Source organism: Fragaria vesca, linkage group LG1 (assembly GCF_000184155.1).
Source record: "Fragaria vesca subsp. vesca linkage group LG1, FraVesHawaii_1.0, whole genome shotgun sequence".
NCBI classification, from domain to species: Eukaryota; Viridiplantae; Streptophyta; class Magnoliopsida; order Rosales; family Rosaceae; genus Fragaria; species Fragaria vesca.
In genome coordinates this window covers 19,014,730-19,029,931 of record NC_020491.1, presented here as the reverse complement: position 1 = coordinate 19,029,931, position 15,202 = coordinate 19,014,730, and the positions used below count along the sequence as shown (strand labels likewise).

At 36.8% G+C, this 15,202-nt stretch overlaps 2 protein-coding genes across 2 annotated transcripts; both read right to left on the bottom strand.

Moving 5' to 3' along the window:
- Window positions 1-191: 191 nt before the first annotated feature.
- LOC101309873 (TOM1-like protein 2-like) lies at window positions 192-7,476 on the bottom strand. Its single transcript, XM_004288427.1, has 11 exons — window positions 7,090-7,476; window positions 6,938-7,007; window positions 6,030-6,158; window positions 5,237-5,315; window positions 4,898-4,996; window positions 4,697-4,810; window positions 3,652-3,791; window positions 3,344-3,419; window positions 1,854-1,939; window positions 1,123-1,287; window positions 192-927 (listed from the first exon to the last, which is right to left on the bottom strand). Exons 3-11 carry the CDS (start codon window positions 6,128-6,130, stop codon window positions 597-599), a joined length of 1,191 nt encoding a protein of 396 aa, XP_004288475.1. The 5' UTR covers window positions 6,131-6,158; window positions 6,938-7,007; window positions 7,090-7,476; the 3' UTR covers window positions 192-596.
- Window positions 7,477-8,564: 1,088 nt separating this feature from the next.
- Window positions 8,565-13,205, bottom strand: LOC101309584 (protein TrpH-like). The gene is made up of 6 exons (XM_004288426.1): window positions 12,970-13,205; window positions 11,952-12,379; window positions 10,754-10,878; window positions 10,158-10,472; window positions 9,876-10,045; window positions 8,565-9,119 (listed from the first exon to the last, which is right to left on the bottom strand). The coding sequence occupies exons 2-6, from the start codon at window positions 12,276-12,278 to the stop codon at window positions 8,719-8,721; spliced, it is 1,338 nt and encodes a 445-aa protein (XP_004288474.1). The 5' UTR covers window positions 12,279-12,379; window positions 12,970-13,205; the 3' UTR covers window positions 8,565-8,718.
- Between the last annotated feature and the right edge of the window lie 1,997 nt (window positions 13,206-15,202).

Genomic DNA, 15,202 nt, shown 5'->3' with positions numbered 1-15,202 from the left:
AGTATGATCTGGGATCATAATGCTACGGAAGCTGGTGATTTGGTTTTTACTTTGAAGTAGATTGAGCGACTCATTTCTATAACCAAGAAGCTAGTGGTGGTCTCCTCTGATAAAGGTGGGTGAAGGTGTTTTTGAACTCCAAACCCTTGTTGTGCCTATTATTAAGAGTGATGAACTGATGATGAATCATTGGCTTCAATGTTGGCTCTTGCTCCAACTTAATCTGTTGGAGATTGAGAAGAGACTTGATTTGATCTTTATATGGGATGATTAGAACTCACTTGATACAGATTTTGGGAGTCATTGCCCAAATGCAAAACACAGACATTGTGTCAAATAAATTGAATAAAATTAGCCTCTTAAATTCTCTGTACAGTCATCTATCATATATAAAAGGGTCAAGCTTAGAAACACAAAACCTGAGGTCAGGACACAAGATCACATATGAAGCATGACTCTAATACAGAAGCTTCAGCATATTTCCAACTTGTCCACAACACCAATAGAACTACCCAATCTGAAGCCGACACCATATCAACTGCTAAAGAACAATGAAACAGACTAAGCACACAAGACATGACCCCTTAGTAAGACAGTCAGTCACTCAAATCCATGCTTCCACTGAGAGAGCTACTTGCATTGCGACTGTGTAATGAGAGGCCTCTGACGTGGCCAGCCAAACTAGAGCCATCCACTTTGGTTTCCTGGAAGTATCTTTCCCTCTCAATGTGCTTGGCAGGTGGGGGTGGAATAGCAACAGGTGGATGATGTCCATTTGATTCAGGTGATGGCTCCAAGCAAAGTGGTCGTATAAGTGGACGGTTGAGCCTTTCTCCAGGATTGGATAATCCAAGCAAACCCAAGTTGGGACGCTCAGCCGACCGCTCTTCATCCTCGGGCCTCACACAAGCTTTTCCTTTCCGTAGCCTGTCAAGGTTTTCAGCCACAGACAACTAATGTCAGATCACGAGAATATTCCAACACTTGTAATCTCCAATCAAAGGAAATTGCCAGAGAACACCCAAATTAAAAGAAACTTATATGAATAATATATTCCCATGTAGAGAACCTGTGTATGATCAAGTTTCCACGAAAATTCTAATCCCATGTAGTTGAATGTACCTTCGAACAAGCTGTTCTGGCTCTTCTTCTTCCTCCTCTCCCGTTTCTTCAACAAGATGGTTTATGGTTGATGTAGGCTTGCAAGAAAGAAGGGTATCATGTCTTGTAAGAACCTTCTGGAGCTTCTCATTTAATTCGATAGCTTGAGAAACCACCTTCTCATTCCTAAGAAAGTCAAAACACATGGATCACTTGAAGTTCCAAGTGCTATAAGTAGTAAATGAATGCATTTTTGCTTTAATGTATGCTTAGCATCTGCACGTCCCCTGTTCCTGAACTAAAGTGATCACATTTTAAGAGAATACTACAGCTACCATCAAGGCCATGTACTATGTTAAGTTCACATTTCCAACAGTCCATCCTTCAAAAGGTGAAAGGAAAACAGTTTGGAATTTCTTGACCTAATAAGAATACCCCATTTGGATCCCACAAAGCCCATGTCTAGGTTCTTCCTTGCTTGACTAAAAGGCAGCTGCAGTTTATGGTCTCTGTACTGGCTAGGGTTTCCACATTTATGCATCATTTTAAGACATTTAGGTTGTTCCTTCCAGTTTCCAGAACTATATCTTCTTGTTATCCCAAATAATTATATCATGGTTTGATTGAGACCTATATTTTTATTGCACCCCTTGTATATTTTAACACAACATTTAGTTATCAGAGTGCAGTTCAACAATATTATGAAGCCAATAAAATGAGGCAAATCAATACACTTCAGAGGACAGTCTTACCGAGAAGTCATCACAAGATGCATAACTTTTTCCTTTTGGAATGAACATTGCTCCACAAGATCAAGGGTGAATTCGTCTTTTGCCCCCTGAAGAAACATATCTAACAGTCAACACTCGAAAAGGTAATACCTAAAGAAATTAAGACAACTAACTTGGGACCCAAGGGCCTTACAGTGTAATTACTTTTTTTATAGACTCAAGTTCATTTTGAATAGATATCCCCACCCCTTCTGTCAGACTTGAATATCCAAGTCCATGCCTCAAGTACACACTGCAGACATATGATGGCCGTAACTTATAAGTGGCCCCCCTCCCCACATCGACACTGCATTTAGGGGATTGGAGATATAGGGTAGACGAGAAGGGACTTCAGCATCATTTGGAGGGGTCCTTGGGTACTAATGGTATTGGTGACTACTAATGGTATTGGTGACAGCCTAGCCCAGTGTCTATGACTCTATGCAGCTCAAAGTACATGGTTATGATGACAACACCATGCTGATGAAGGAAATGATGCAGTCCATATGCTACAATATGGAGTGGAATTGTAGGCATATAAATCATTCTGTGATTTGGTACACACATCACAGGTTTCTGTCCATCGGTACAAGTGTCATATACCTTAGCAAGGAGGCCAAGCTTAAAGCTGAGATTGTGCACCTTGGGTCAGACCGTGCACAAAAAAAAAAATCATTGAAACATACGGGGTAAAGATTTTTGTTACACAAAATGAGAAGGAAGTTAACAATACAGCACCAGCTTAAGGTTGGCAACCTTATTTACACATAGAAAGGATGAGATTTGAAGTAATCAGCCAATTAGCCCAACGTTCTGTATGTAGAAATTGGTTTTATAATCCATTCTTAAGCTAAAATGAGTATATGAGAACAGAAGGAATTCCTATCAACACAAACTATCATCATCAAGTGCCAAAAGGGAATGTGTCACATTTTTTATTTCTGTTTGTCACTCTCAAATCCCGAAAAAGGAAGAAAGACACCCTACACAGATATAAACTTTAACTTAGAAGTTACCATAAAGATGTCAATTTGTCATGTAGCATAGTTAAAGATATCACTGTAACTCATTTTTCCAAAGTTCATAATGAGAAGGAAGTTAACAATACAGCACCAGCTTAAGGTTGGCAGCCTTATCTACACATAGAAAGGATGAGAAGTGAAGTAAGTAATCAGCCAATTAGCCCAACTTTGTGTATGTAGAAATTGGTTTTATAATCCTTTCTTAAGCTAAAATGAGTATATGAGAACAGAAGGAATTCCTATCAACACACACTATCATCGTCAAGTACCAAAAGGGAATGTGTCACATTTTTTATTTCTGTTTGTCACTCTCAAATCCCGAAAAACAAAAAAAGACACCCTACACAGATATAAACTTTACCTTAGAAGTTACCATAAAGATGTCAATTTGTCAAGTAGCATAATTAAAGATATCACTGTAACTCATTTTTCCAAACTTCATTTTCATACCTCTGGATGCTGACTATCAACTGCATCAAGGACCTCTTTCAAAACCTCCAGTGCATTAGCAGCCTTCTGGATAATACTGCATGAAACAGTTATGCAATAGTAAATAACGATCATTTGGAGACACAAGTCACAACAAGAAGGCTTGGTAACACTTCATATTTGCATATTCTCTTGGTGGATTTTGTGTGAACCCATGGAGGCGAGTACGCAACACATGTTTGTGTAATTATTGTAGGGATAGTTGAGCATGCATCATTATATGGTTTCGATTAAGAAAAAGTTTGCATTAAAAGTTGAACTGAAAGTACCTAGATTCAGGAACAACACATGGCTCCACTCGTGGAGCAACCCCTTCATCCCTGTTAGGTAAATTATTCTTAGCTGGTTCTGGTACTAGGCGATTTGAAGGTACTGGAGGAGGCCTTTGAGGGAACTGTATTCCAGCACTCTATAATTAAATGATACAGAAGGGGTTAGACAATCCCCTAACATGAAAGTATTAAGATTCTTGAGATAGTCATTTATTTTAGATCTGTTGACTACCATTGAAAAGATACAAAATAAAGTCAGAGGCAGCAAAATATGTTCTTTAGCAGATGGTCAGTAATTCAATTATATACCAACTTGCTATAGAGTATAGACACTCCTATCACTTACCAACACATTACTAATTTCAGAACAACCATCTTCAATCATAAAAAGAAATCCATTAAAAGAATGCACGAGGATAAAATCATATCTTTTGTAAGTTGTTTGTTACATTCTTAATAAGGTATTCACTACTTTTACTTTCTTATAAAACTGAGAAAAATAAAAAGTTTGGGACTCCATGAGAATGATAGGAGAAGCATGATATTGAGCAGCATAATATTGTTTTAAAATCAGTGCTTTAACATGAACATTGATGCAGAACATTAACTTACATAATTGCAACATAGTTGTATATTTACACTCCACCCAACCCATAAAAGCACTATCTTTTCTACCTATCAACCAAATGAGTTTCCCTTCACCATATAGTAGAGCATTATGCTCAACAATTAGTGAGGTTGATTGACCCTATAAGGAAACAAAGCCTACATAATCTCAAATCTCACTGTACATGTGGAGGGACAGGAGAATTATGTTAGCTCTAAAAAAATGCTAGGCCTCACTACGATCATATAACTACTAATTATATTAATCATAAGCTCTTTAAATGCTTGGTAACATTGAGTCTGCAAAACAAACTGAGATCTCTATCATCTCTGCACCTATAATTTCACAAGATATGCTTAATCACATATCATATGCTATCATTCCAGCGAAATGTTCTCATTAAGGAGAGCTGTTATATTGGTAGTTTGTACCTACCACCAAGTCGTAATAAGCAGTATAATACTGCGGGAATTTTCCAGAAGCACCGCCAAGGGATGTCTGTGTTGCATCTAGCAGTAGAAAAATGCGCTCCCTCACTGGTAAGTCCGACTGTAACCACCACAAAATCTAAGTAAATGAATTATTTTACAAATTCACCTAGTTTCAGTTATTGTCTACATGTGTACAAGTTCACACCTTTTTCTTGACTATCTTCACTAGACTGTGAAGAACCCCAACATCGATCACTTGCTTATGAATTTGTTCTCCGATATTGTTCATCAACATCTCCAGCAACTACAAAATCAAAAGAAATGGACGATATTATATCAAGCCACATAAGAGGAGGATTAAGTAATACCCACAAAGTTCTGAGTTATTTGATGTTCATATCAGGAAAGGAAGGCTACAGGGAGGGGATTAAAATTGTAACAGCATATTCTATAAGTATGAAGAATCCTCTTCCCCCCTACCTCACCGGGAAAGAGAAAACACAGAGTAAAAAAAAAATTAGTAAGGAATCAGGCTCATACTAACCATAACTGCGTAAAGTTGAGAATCAGCATTTTTACTCCCCAGACGTTTCTTGATAGCTTTAATGACATCTCTAGCTTGTCTACACCATAACCAAAGGAATGCGCATGTAAGATATAAGTGAGGATAATAAAAATCTGAATAAAGGACTATTTAGTTTAATCAAATGAGAAACACAATTTCAAGACATAAAGTTTAAACTAACAGAAAAGATATAAATGGCTATATGGCATGACCAAAAAAGTTGGCTTGCAGAGTGCAACCACTAACCAAATTCTCAATTTGATCAAACTATGTATATAATACAAGACACCATTTCATGAAAAGCATGGAGGAATTAGTTGAGGCAGATCATACATGTGGTAACTTCTATCCCTTTTGTATTAACCAACCACATCCAAAAGTGAAACAAGCATTCACTTCTAAACTAATTAACCCACCTCCGAACACAATTTTCTACACTTGACCGTCATCAGCTTCACATATCTCAACTGTTTCTGTGTGTAAAATCATGTGCTAAACAGTTTCCAGCAATATCATGCCAAACATGTAAAAGTGAAAACCTTTTATGAAAGATAGGTGACATGACATCAGTTCAGCTGACCTTTTACCAAAGTTATGACAATGTTCAAGACCCCTTCCCAAGCAATGGGTAAAAAAAGACTTGATAATTTGACTCGATACAAAACCATAGGACAAGAGACCGATAAAACAAGCATACTACACTGTACACACATAACGCGACCCTTTCTTAGAGAGAGTGAGAGAAAGAGTTGGAAATGTTAAATGAACATACCTATTATCATGAGCAACTAATTCACAGATTTGAATATTCTTGGTCCAATCCATTTCAGTCAGTTTCTCACTTGTTGCAGAATTGACAAGCTCAGCAGCCATCTTTTAGTTAACTTTGAACTTTCACGATCTGATCAGAGAGTAAGAATATGAACTCAAAAAGATGTACCCGATCATATACAAACTCATTTATATCCATGGAGGGTGATCCTACTTGCAAAGTAAAGCTATCAGGATGGTTTTTTTTTTTTTGCGGCATTTATAACCCTTTACGGTTTTCTGAAGTTTCAGTTTTAACAGAAGTAAACAATACAATTCATCATAAAATTTACACATAAAATCGTTACTTTAGAATGCAGAGAACTTTATCTCGCAAATTTTAAGTTCAGGCAGAAAATCTTTTAAGTATGAATTCAACAATGGTTTTCATGAGCATGTGTCCCCCAAATATTTAGATGTGAACTATAAAATGGCTTCATATTGTAACCAGATAATGAGCACAAGAAATATAAGGGTCCTATTTCAAGCCCATAAAAAATGCATCTTCTGATTCTATATTTAGCTTAATAAAACAAAATTCGGAGTTTAGATGAGTAATAGCATCTGATTTGTTGATGTATGAATATACAATTTTGAAAGATCAAGGCTTTGGTATCTCTGCTAGGTTGAAGGAGCCATCATTGGAACTCTCATCAACAAGAAGCACTCTCTGATACTATCTTAAACATACAAAGACCAAATCCTGGTGAAGAACATATAACAATAATCATCTATCCACACACAAAATCATCATTCAACAGTTGGGTGTTACAGATAACTGAAACTATATACCTATATCAATATACGAGTATGAATTCATACACAAAAGTGGAGTAGACATAAAGGGATGGGAATTATAGACAAACCAACCTGAAAAAGATGATCGGAATGTGAGCAGCAGCAGCTTCACAATTGACAACACCTCAAATGGTAATCTACTCTGCAAGCACACACATGTTTTCCTTGATCAGAAACCAATAAAATAAACCCAATTGATGAAATGAAAAACATAAAGTTCAAACCTTTGAGATTGATTGATTCAATTGGAAGAAAAAATTATTGAGCTTTGTGATGTACCAGATAACAAGGGAGAGAGGATGAGCTAAACCCTAAAAAGCTTGAGCATTTCAGAGTGCAAGAAGAAGAAGAAGAAGAAGATCAAAAAGGGAGATTTTAGTGATTTGGAAGTAATAAATATATATAGTTTGTGCTGTGGTTTTAGTTGTATTAGTGAAAAAGAAATGGGATTATTTAGATGCTAATTAAAAGAGATATAGGAAATCTAAGTGGAAATAGAAGACTAGAGTAGAGACTGGGTTGGGAAGACAGAGAGGTTTGAGGTGGTAATGAGGAATCTTGTCGGGTGATTAAGGGTTGGGATTAAGAGATTAATTAATTGAGATTAGAGAGCAAAAGAAACTTAAGAAAGAAGAAGAGGAATCTAACAGGAGTTGTGGAAAGAGGGGCACCGCCCAGGGCCCACAGAGCTGTCAAAGCTAAAGCTAAAATCGTCTCCCTTGTTTCCTCCTCGCTCCTTTCAAAAGGGCATAGGTTTTCAACTTTCTTTTAATAACGTCACCGCAGCTTCACTAGCATGGAGTGTTTGTTGTTCTTCCCATGTCACAAGGTCGATACTGACAGACATTGAAGCCAAAACCAGTTGGTGATTTGTATCCAAAAAAAAAAAAAACAGTTGGTGATGGCCTCCTTCCTAAGCAACGAGGGATGAAAGGGTCTGCCTCATATTTGGAGGATCAGTGTATGATGTAGTGTTTCTCTTGATCAACCTCTTTCACCACAGCTCGGTCGTTATTCTCGTTACTTTGATCATTTGCAGTCTTCTATTTACGAACACCGATTTGATGACTAGCCGATATTACTTTGCGCACCAAAGTTGAAGCTCCTGACTCCTGAGTTTGATGTTCGCATGGACCCTGTGTCTGTCTCGATTGGCTGGAAGCTATGGACGATTACTTTGGTTGGTATAATATGAATTGGTCCCGGTACGCATACTAACGCAGCCAAACTATATTTGTCAAATGGACGCAATCTCTTTGTGGTAGTATAAAATTGAGGGTCACTGAATTTTTTTTCAATGTGACATAGTGAGAAAGCTGTGTTATTTGTAATTATGTTTTTTCGTTGTAAGATTGTCTGTCTGGTACGTCACTATTATGTCAAAACAAATAAAATAATCATTTGTTCACTCTTTGGTATTTGATGCTTATTGAAATACACATGAATTTTAGTACTATCTGGTGCTTATTGACAACTTCTGATCAATACTTGGTCAATTTACCACATAGTAGCCTCATGCCTAGCCCTCGACTACAATAAACCTTATGTGCATGCCCCGAGAATGTAATCGTATCGCACATGAAACTCGGACATGCATGGTGTGTTGCAAGTGACCTACTTCTGAGTTCTAACCAATCATTCCGACTATTCGACCCATGAAATTTATAGAGTTGCTTTGATAAACTGAAACAGACAAATTGAGAATACTATTGGTACATGCATTACCAGAATTAAATTGAAAAAAACAAATATAAAGAAATAGGACTGCAGAATCACATCTGGGAGAATGCCAATGAAAGCTCCACACAAAAAAAAAAAGTCAGTTGCTCAAAATTCACTATGATGAATAATGATTATAAACTTTCTATAGCAACCTGGTTTCCTCCCTTATTAATTGAAATACGAGAAAGCTTCACTTTAATGGCCTCAAAAAGTGCATTTTGTCTCTCTTCATTTGTCAACCATGAAAACAAGCAACGATCAATCATCTCCTTGCCGCAGCTTAAGGAGGAACCTCCCTTCCCAAACCTTGTAATACTTGCTAGATTCGAATCTGAAGGTTCATCAGCATAGTTCTCTAATATGTGACCAATGGCACCACACCAAATTGGTCGACCTACTTTAAGAAAGTCGCGCAAAACCAAAACTGGAAGGTTCACACTACCCAGCTCGGACTCACTATGCCCACCTCTGCCATGGTAATCTGACCCTCCTAGCTTCAGAAGACCATAAGTATCAGCCAGATCACTGTATGCTGTTAACAAAATAAGCAGACAAGATGAGAACCCAATGAAGAAATCTTTAGGACTGTAAGAAGGCATTAAATGTTATAGAACCAAGAGGCTCTACATATCCATTCATGCCAGTTGAAAGAAATTTCATCCAGAATATCACTAACAATTGCTTTATGTCTCAAGGAGCATATGGCATTAAGACTTACTGAGAACACTATAGTGAAGACAGTAAAGTTCAAAATGACACCTGATCCTATGTCTTGAATGCTGTTGCGTAGTTAAGCATTTGGATATATAGTAAAACATACTAGTGTTCTAATCTATCTCTTTAAATATGTTCAGTAAAACTGTAGGCACACCCCGGGGCCCCTAGTGTAATAAGGGATACCAAATGAACTGATAATGGTCATTTTAAATTTTTTGAAAGCGGAACAAAGTAGATTACTGACATCCAATGTTTCGTTTATGAAAACTTAAAAGGCTGCTTTGCCCTAATACAAAATATACCATTACAGCTTATTAATTAATTACAGCCTACAACATATATCTATACCCCACGTTCATTCTCACTCACATCTTAATGATCTTATACCAACTTATACACCTCACAAGGTATGGATAAAAAAAAATTAGATTCAAAATTTCAATATAGAACAAAATATGGAGGATGTGGTGAGGAACTTGTAGGATCATAGTATCCACACTATCCAATAATTTCAGAATTTCACCATTTATTCGGCAGTCTAAGACAGAAAGTTGATTCTCAGATTACATACCAGTCAGTTTTCCATCACATCTGTAAACTTCCATCCCATGAAGACCAGCTTCTTTCAAACTTCTGATGATGGCAACTGTATTTTTCAATGCCCAAGGATGAGCTAGCACAGCCACACCTCCTGTATCACGAATCATTTTTATTGCATCCTCTGTCGGAGGTTCACTTCCCCTGAACCCAATGAAGTGTGAATCTTTCATTACAATAGTTCCTTTTTCATAAATTCATACACACCATTGATAACAACAAATATATGTATGTAAAAATAAGCTTAGAATATTACGTGGAGTATGCAGGTCCACCATCAAAAAGATAGCGCGCAAAAGCTTGTTTCAGATTTTCCACATAACCGGCTTCAACCATGGCTCGGGCCACATGCAATCTTCCAGGAGCGACTCCCTTGCCTGCAACCCTTGCAACATGTTCCCATGTAAGAGGAAACTTAAGCTTGTTCAATTTGGAGACCATATTCTTTGCACGAAGATAACGACCATCCCTTATATTAGACAAGAACTTTTCAAGCTCTTCAAAACTTGTTGGCCCACAGCTGCTGTAATATGCAAGGATGTGCACCGGTTCCTCCAGTTCAGACTCTCCTCTGAAACCAGGCCCAAAATCCGTAGTTACTGAAGAACTCAACATATAATATTAATCCGCTAAAACTGATATATTTGGTATTCAGTATTCTCTTGCAATTTCCTGGAAATAACAATTTTTAAAAATAAAGTATGGCATTCTATAATCGTAAATCATAAACTGATAAAATTGAAACATAGGGAACAGAAAAAACTTGCACTGCAGAACATAAAACAAGAGTAACCAATGTAATGGTCGCAGAATCTGATATCATGCACCACAGCATAATTTTAAATAATTTACCTTGGTTGGAAAATTGTACTGATCTCAACACCAGGAATTATCTTTATGCCAAACCTCCGAGCTGCTTCTAGGGCCTCAGGAATGCCAGACATTGTGTCATGATCTGTCAGAGCAAGAACTTTCACCTGTTATAAGCAAATATACTAATTAAACCTCACTACATCTCAGTATGTACTCAGTGTTCTCAAGCATTATCAGAATAACAATTTCGCTAGCTAAAGAACTTCTGATACTCAATTAGTCAAATATAGGAATACGAATTTTGCTATGCAGAGAACTTTTTCAGTGTCAGGAACATGTATAAATTTGATGTTGTGAACATCAATTACACTACAAGAAGCTCAATTATGCCTTTTGAGTATGCCTTTTGATAGTCCAATTCCAGTGAAGGTATATCAGTTTGCTTCATTCTGACAACACAAAAAACAAGGTATCTTCTAGACATAAGAAATTAAAGACATCCTTGTTCCACCTGCTTGACAAGGAAAGCTAACTATATATTATTTATGGCTAACGCCTTTTGCCATACACTGCATGCAAGGGAGTGCGGTGAAAATAATTGTTAGCAAATACACATACACAGTTAGAATCCATAAGAGACAGTGGTTTCTTAACATCTGGAGCAGTCTCAATTGTCAAAACCTTTGACAGTTTATACTTTGCATCATTTTTCATTTACCTGGTCTGCTGGAATCTATGAATAATCAAGTATTTTCCAGCAAGGGATTGGTAATTGGTCCCACCATCATATATGCCATGATTCTATCACTAACAGTATCGGTGAAAGTAAATAAATGACCGAAATTCACTCTGAAGGATTAGAATTGAGAATAAAGTACAATATATGAGAAGGAATTATGATACGAGGTGAAACATTATATGTATCTTTTATACTAGGTGTACTCATATATCTTATATGTCACTGCTAACTACATATAAAAAATACCATTAAGTTAGTTTGGGCTACCAGTCTGTACTAAAAAAGCTACCACATAGGAAAAAGATACAATACATAACCCAAAAACATAGACAGACAGAAACCAAAACCAATTTAATCTTCTCAAGCAATCTGATATATAATATTAAGCCCAAACAAGAAACATAAAAAATAAAAATAAAAAATAGATCCAGTTTTAGGTGTCCAGCTGAAAGACCAATATAAGCAAAGCTGTTTGACGAAAGTGCAAGCAGAACTCACCCCATTTCCATGAGCCCTTTCAACCAACTTGGAAGGTGAAAGAAACCCATCACTGCACTTTGAATGTGAATGCAATTCAAACACTACCTTCTCTCCGCCTTTTCCAAGAGTCTTCTGAACCCCGAAATCATCTACAACACAAGAAGCTGCAGTGGCAGCCGGTGAAGAAGCTTGGTCCAAATAAACCCATTCGCTCACAGACTTGAAAGCCATAGTCTGCTCAGTGGTCATTTTCTTCTTACTTCCCCCTCGCTTTTTCTTCTTTGTTTTCTTCGGGCTCTGTTTGCTGGAAATAGTTGGGGTGTGAATGACATAACTGTCACCCATCCCTGATTGCAACAAGCAAGAGTTTTGGTTTGTTGGTGTTTTATGTTTGGTTATTTAGACCATCAGGTTGTCTGTTAAATATCTACACTTCTCGATTGCGCCTGGAGAGGTACAAAAAGAAAGAGAGCTGGTTGTTTGAATAAGTTCATAACTTTCAACAACTTCACTCCATAGATAATTCAAAATTGCTTAAACAAATAAAGTCTGTCTTCAAAAACATTCATCCTAACCACAATTTACCTCAAAACAGAATCCCACAAAGTTCAAAACTTTGGGGGTTTCTACATCATTTCAAAAACTTCAACTCCATATAGAAAATTCAAACTTGTGGACACAATTAGAGCCTGTCTTCAAAAACATTCTTCACCAATTACTCAACTTGGGTCTTCCTCATTATGGTTCAGAATCAATTAACCTCAAAACAGAATCCCACAAAATCAAAGCTCAAAACTTTTTCAATTAAACTCTCAGAATTACTTTTCCAGTATAAAGAAAATTACAAAGAACCAAGCTTGGCAATGAAATGACCCAAAAGAAGAGAACTGAAACACAATGCAAACAACGACAAAGACACAAGTGAAGAAGCAAACATAAATCTCAAGTTTGAGGCAAGTGATAAACATACTAAAATCAAACCCAATTCGACTACAGAGTACTACTTCATGTTTCTTGCAGCCATAATTTCACATACCTAAAACCCAGGACAGAACACAAGCAAATTATATGTCTCCGATGTTAGTTTGGTTGGCGCGGCTCCTTTCTACTTCTGGGTTCTGCTTTCGTTCCTTAAAACTGCAACTACCTTTTGTTCTCTGCTGCAACTGTAGTTTTGATCGGGTTGCAATCCCAGCCGTCTAGTACCAATCAAGGGCTAATAAGTTGACACGTCATGCGATCTTTGATTTTTGGTCCAGATTTGATTGATGAAATTTGACATTTCCATAAAGGGAAACCTAGTCCTCTTTCTGAGAATATAGGACGGAGGTAAAGTGAGGAGAAAATCTTACGTGCGACAGCTGCACTATGTGTTTTGTACGACCCATCAGTTTTGTTTTTTTTTTTTTTTTTTTTTTTTTTTCGGGGCGAGCTCTTTCTTCTTCCTTCCTCTCTCTTCTCCTTCTCCGGCGAAACAGATCCCCTCCGGCGAAGCTTTTTCACAACTTTTCTTCTTCTTCCTTCCTCTGCGTGATTTGCACGGGTTGGTCCATGCTCTCCGCCGTGCCGGAGAAGCTACAGGGACCTTCGGCTGCGTCAAAAAAGAAGGAAGAAGAAGCTTGGCCGGAGAAAGGAAGAAGAAGTTCCGCCGGAGAAAGGAGGCCGGAAGAAGAAGAAGGAGGCAGGTGTGAAAAAAAAAAAAAACACGTGTCACAATATGGTTGGGTGAGCATATGCCAGGTGGTGCGGCTGTTGCACCTAAGAATTTCTCTAAAGTGAGTTTGTTGACGTGTCCGGGTTTTGGATGCCCATGTGACAGGTGGGACGGAGGATTAGTCTATTAGAGCATCTCCAGCAAGATACAAATTTGCCGACAACTTTTATTTGTCCACCAAAGTGTCCACTCTCTTAGTCTATTGACACATGTCTCTTCAAATTGTTTAACTTTATTCTTGACACATGTCTCTTCAAATTGTTTAACTTTATTCTTGATAATAAAATAGACACGTGTCAATAGATTAAGAGAGTGGGCACTTTGGTGGGCAAATAAAGGTGGTCGGCAAATTTGTATCTTTTCTAGCAGTTTCTCTAAAATTTCTTTAAAATAAGGAAACAAAAGCTAAAATTTTCAAAAAAATTATGCTCACAATCCAACATTTTCTCTATTTTGGAGATTTCGGTATTTAATACAACAATAAAATATACTATATCATCATTAATTATAGTAAAAAAAACATTATATATTTTATTGTACGGGAATAATTTAATTTTGGGAAGTAAGGCTTTGCTGCAAATTTGAAGAATGAAGGCTTATCTTTCTTCTACATCTTTTTTTTAGAGAATGAGATGGGGAAGCTGTTAGACCTAAAAACGGCTTAATATTCTCTAAAATCGAGAAAATCAGGAAAATAGGGAAGCTGTTGGAGATGCTCTTACACAGCTTTCCCATTTTCTTGATCTTCTTAATTTTGGAAATATTGTTGGAGTTAGAACAATTTCTTTTTTGAGATTTTAGCTTTTGTTTCCCATTAATTCCTCACATGCTCCATTTTGGAGAAATTTTAGCACTACTCCTAAAATATATAGTAGGACGGGACTTTATATGCAGTATAAATAGGAAGCATGATGATGAGTTTAATTTGCACAAAGCTAGCTTGTATTTGCTCCAACATAGTTTCTCGATTGATCGAGGTTTGTTTAAACCCTTGTTTTCTATTCATCACCACCTCCTCAATTTTGAGGAATTTTGTGGTCCAACATCTTCCATTTCATTCCCCAAAATAGAGATGGGGAAAAAAGAGAAGCGTTTATTCCCCAAATTTACAACAAAGTCTTCCTTCTCCAAATTATTGAAATTAGTATTATCATAAATTCCTCACATGCTCCGTTAGCTCCAGTGAGAATAAAACAATATAAAATATGTTATTGATTATTTTTATTGTTATAATAAAATATAAAATATTTTTTGTTATAATTAAAGATGATATAGAATATTTTATTGTAGTAATAAATGCTGAAATCTCCAAAATATGGAAGAGCAACATTTTTTTTTAGAGATTTTAGTTTTCGCTTTCTCATTTTAGAGAAATTTTGAGAAAGCCAAACTACCACGTGATATTGTTATGTGGTGGTTTTTTTTGTTTTTTATTTTTATTTTAAAAGGTGTTATGTGGTGGTTTGAGTCAACAATATCACTCGAAATAGTTAGGGTGAAAAAAAAAACAGATCAATGACGTCAACCAGACCACTACGTTAGGATGATCAGAGAT